This window comes from Egretta garzetta, unplaced genomic scaffold (assembly GCF_000687185.1).
Source record: "Egretta garzetta isolate BGI_Z169 unplaced genomic scaffold, ASM68718v1 scaffold283, whole genome shotgun sequence".
Taxonomy (NCBI): domain Eukaryota; kingdom Metazoa; phylum Chordata; class Aves; order Pelecaniformes; family Ardeidae; genus Egretta; species Egretta garzetta.
In genome coordinates, this window is record NW_009259043.1 from 154884 (window position 1) to 159263 (window position 4380).

Consider the following 4380-nt stretch of genomic DNA (forward strand, 5'->3'; position numbering starts at 1 on the left):
GGTTTCTTCTGAAGGAAGCTCTTTTCCTGGGTAGCTTCTTGGTCACATATGACAGTGCCAACCATTTCCATCTGCCGGACTATGTTAAAAGGTGCTAAACCATCACGCAAAGCATCTCACTTCATCAGCTGCAAAGCCCCGGCCCTGCTTGCTGCCTCTGCACGATGGCTCATGTTCAGTGCAGGCGCTGTGGCTAGTGCCGAATGGCAGCTGTGATCCCCCCGGAACACTACTTTTCATCTTGTATCTTCTCTCCTTACCACTCCAAGATCTTTTAAAAGTAGCGTTACCATTTGTTGTCCACCATGTAGGTGTTCTCCAAGCTCCACTGTCCTCACAGTAACTCCAGAATTCTCACTGATTGAATGGATACACAGGTCACACACCTGGCTTTATGGTGTGGAATCATCCATACGCCCGTGCCCGCCCCCATTTAGATTTAGAAAGCTCACTAAATCCTTTCGTTCTGCAGTAAGACAGTTCCTCTGCCAGCCCACACCTCCCCTCCCTTGCTTTGGGTTTCCAGGGTGGCTAAGTAGTTCCCACTCACAAACCCATGGAGCTGGCCACAGTCTTTGCACCCGGATGTCACCCCAAGGACAGCCTGCTGCTTTTTCTAAAGGAGTGGCCACCTGAGTATGCCAAGCAATGGCTTTAAAAACCTATTCCCGGCTCCTGGGCTCTCTCCCTCCACGCTTGGCAGTCCCATCCTCTCCCTGCAGGCTGGGGTGGAGGTGCCGCCTTCCTCCTGAGGATGTTTATTAACTCTTTTTTTCTCCTTGACTCATTGTGAGGTTTGGGCACACCTACAATCTGCCTCATGACCTACATTCGCCGTGAATGATTTCACAGCTCCATTTCAGACCTTTCAAGAGGCGTGGAAGTGGAGCAATACAAACTTCAGCACTACAGAAGCGCTGAGTTTTGTTTTCAGAAGGTTCTGGATAGTAGGTAATGAAGCTGGAAGAAAAGAGAAATGATTATTTAGTGCAATGTCTTTTTATTGTGGCGAGATGACTGTGTTATTAAAAGGAAAATGAAAGGCAGACGTACAAAGACACAAACAGCAGAGCTAGAACAGCTGTTTTTGGAATTCATGAGATATAACTCATCTTTAATTTGTTTGTTTGGAGAATCTTTTGGGTATTTCTCCTCTGTTTTGCCCATTTGTATTAAGTCTTTATGTGAATTACTTCTGGACTTCAGGGTAAAACAAGCATCTCAGTATGAATCATATATGAACTTTTTCTTTCAGCATTGCAGGTTCTTTCCACAGAGCATCAGTCAGAAACATCATGAAGCATTGGTTATTGCCATGCTTTTTGAGCTAGTCAAAAGGCAAGAAATGTTTGCATTTGTGACATGTGGTGCCTTCATATATATTCAGCAACTTGACTTTTCAGCTCTTCCAAGCCACTGCAGCAATCTGTCTTAGGCTAAGTCTGTTTTCCCATGGGCTGGGTTCATTCCCATTGCCTGGTGCTCACTGGGGGCTAAGATGGTTTGCACAGACAACTGCTGCATCTCAGCTGAGCCACATCAACTCCTTACCTCCTGGTAACTTCTGGTGCTTCGGCTCTGGCTTCTCATGCAAAATTTGTGCCTGGCTCACGGCTGAGCAAGAGGCGGCACGCGCTCTGCATCCTTGAGGACAACGGAAGACATTTTGAGTAGGTCTTGGAGTAAAGAAATCTCTGTGAAAGGCAAGCTCTGTAGTGGTGGGGAGAGCTGTGGCTGTGGTAGAAGAGCTGGGGGCTTCAGCGGCTGAATGGAATTGGCACGAGAGCATTGGCTGGGAGGGGATGGGGGTCCCCAACACCAGGCGGCCCCTTCCCAAGAAGGCTATAGACCCCTCTCAAAGTGGCTGCTGGACACTGACAGCCAAGGACAGGCCGTGCAAGGGCTCTGCTGATAAAAAAATCCCTGAAGTTCAGCTTTGCACCAGCCTTTTCCCATCCTTAGCCTTCTGGTGACGCAGGCTGGAGCTCTGCATATAACTTGGCCTTGTGGGCTGCAGCAGCCAGGGGGCACAGGGCTGAGAAAGAGCTCCTGCTGGCCTTGGCTTTCTGTGGGCCATGGGAATAACCTCCCGGCTGTGCACTCACACATCTTTTCAACGGAGAGGAGCTCTGGTAGCTTGCTATGGACCTGAGCCATGCTTGTCCTGATGCAGGCTGGAAGCTCGAGCCAGCCAGATCTGCGCCGTGGGAGACGTGAGGGCCTTCTCTCCATACGGCAGCTGTGTATTTTCCCCTTACATAAAGTATCTTTCTGGAACACAGGCCACAGCTACTCATCTGTATGTCTGCAAGCAGGCAGGAGCATATGCTTTGCTTTTCACACATTTTGCTGGTGTGCTGTCCAAAACATCATTTGTTTGACACTGAAAGCCATGTGGGGTCTTTTGGGTATTATGATTCCAGAAAAGCTTGTTTGATCCCACTGGTATCCACACAACAGCTTTACAATTCTTCTCCTAAGGGACAGGAAAGGAGTTCCTAACCCCCCTTTTTTTCAGGTGGCCTCCTGCTTGCAAGGACCAAGCTAGAACTTGTCCCAACTTGTTCTTAGCAGAGTGGATTTAATGTAAATGACCCACGGGAAAGGTATCAGACCGTTATGTTTCTAGTACAAAAGAAGGGAGTGACACAGATCTTGTCATATCATTGAGCAGGAACTTACAGACTTTTTTCAGGGCTGTTGAGCTATTGTTTTGTTTGGAAATTTTAATTGGGTATCCTGCCTGAATCTGTGGCTCCTGGAAAACTCATGAGGAGGGAGAAAGTGTATTTCAAACTGTTCTTATTTCCGTATGTAGTTCAGTCTCCATAGCTGTTAATGACCCTTTTTCATATTTGAAAACATTTAATTAATAGTGATTTTATTTTTATGAACCTGCTGTTTGAAACCCTCATATCGCGGCTCTGGTTACCAGACATGGTCATATGCAAGTGTAGTTTCTGTCACCAAGTTTCTGTCATTAGTTGTATACTGTTACAAGAGCAAAGAGTTGATGTAACTGTGTACATCAAACCCATTTGGAGAAGGAAAATGCTAATCCACAGTTGACTGATTTCAATACCATGACCTGAAATAAGATACACCATGGGATAAGACAGGAAAATGGCTTTTCCTGAGGAATTCAGCCGTGCTGTGAGCATGGGTCCCTTTTCCAGACCCGCTGTGTCCTTGCTGCTGCTGTGTAGCATGGACCAACAGACATGTGCAAGGTTGGCTGTTTCAAACTCTCTGAATTTAGCAAACTTCTATTTTTTAGCAACCAGCTATGGGACAATCTTAGGGCAGCCAGATGCTTCACAGTGTGATCTAGCTGGGCAATAAGCTGCATTAAATTTCTTCTTTCTTTTGTGCTCCAAGTCAGCAGCTGCTTCATGATGGACTCCATTTCTAGACCAGTTACTGAGTTTTGCCTTGATCTCTACAATAAGCTCAACAGAAATGCAGAGGACACAAACATCGTCTTCTCTCCAATGAGCATCTCTGTTGCCCTGGCCCTGGTCCACCTAGGTGCAAAAAACAACACTGCTGCTCAGATAGAGAAAGTAAGTATTAATGATTACCATGCCAAGATGCTTCCACATTGCTTGCTGTTCCCTTAATGGAAATGTTGGACATGCTAGCACGATACGCATGCGAGGGTCTCATAGGAAACGAGCATGAATTCAAGCACAGGTGCTGCCTTCACAGTTGTGCTTGGTGCGCTCTGTGCCATCTGGTTGTGTGAGTTGTACCATGCCCCCATGCAGGCTCAGGAGCACGGAGCAAGGGCTGAATGAGAGGAGGCGATGCACCACAGCAGGGCACTCTGGCTTTCCCCCAGCCTGCTGCCAGAATGTCAGACTTTGTTTCAGAATTACAGGCAGGCACTTCTTCTTGTGGTTGCTATGCGAATCCTGAAAGTGTGAGTCTGGGTGGGTAGTGGGGAGAGTTGCAGAAACCTGAAGTGATTGCACCTGGGTGGCTGGAAGTGTTAGCTCACTTATCACTTATGATATTCAAGAGTCAAAATGTCTCACCTGCAAAGCTCACAGGGACCCAGGTGGGCAGGGAGGGAGTGAAGAAGACCACTGCTCCGATCTCTGCACCTTTACTCCCTGCAGTGCAAGTTCTGCTTTCTACAGTCTTTCTTCTGAGGGACCTGGACAGGCTGGATCGATGGGCCAAGGCCAACTGTATGAGGTTCAACAAGATTAAGTGCTGGGTCCTGCACTTGGGTCACAACAACCCCATGCAATGCTATGGGCTTGGGGAAGAGTGGCTGGAGAGCTGCCCGGTGGAAAAAGACTTGGGGGTGCTGGTTGACAGCCGGCTGAATATGAGCCAGCAGTGTGCCCAGGGGGCCAAGAAGGCCAATGGCAT

General features: G+C 47.8%; 1 protein-coding gene across 1 annotated transcript in view; it reads left to right on the plus strand.

The window, feature by feature from the left end:
• The first annotated feature begins 3395 nt into the window (after positions 1-3395).
• The window catches only part of LOC104122814 (serpin B12-like), an 8661-nt gene continuing 7676 nt past the window's right edge, over positions 3396-4380 (plus strand). The window contains exon 1 of the mRNA XM_009634987.1: positions 3396-3563. Coding sequence (XP_009633282.1) covers positions 3396-3563 — 168 coding nt within the window. The remainder of the gene's footprint in view (positions 3564-4380) is intronic.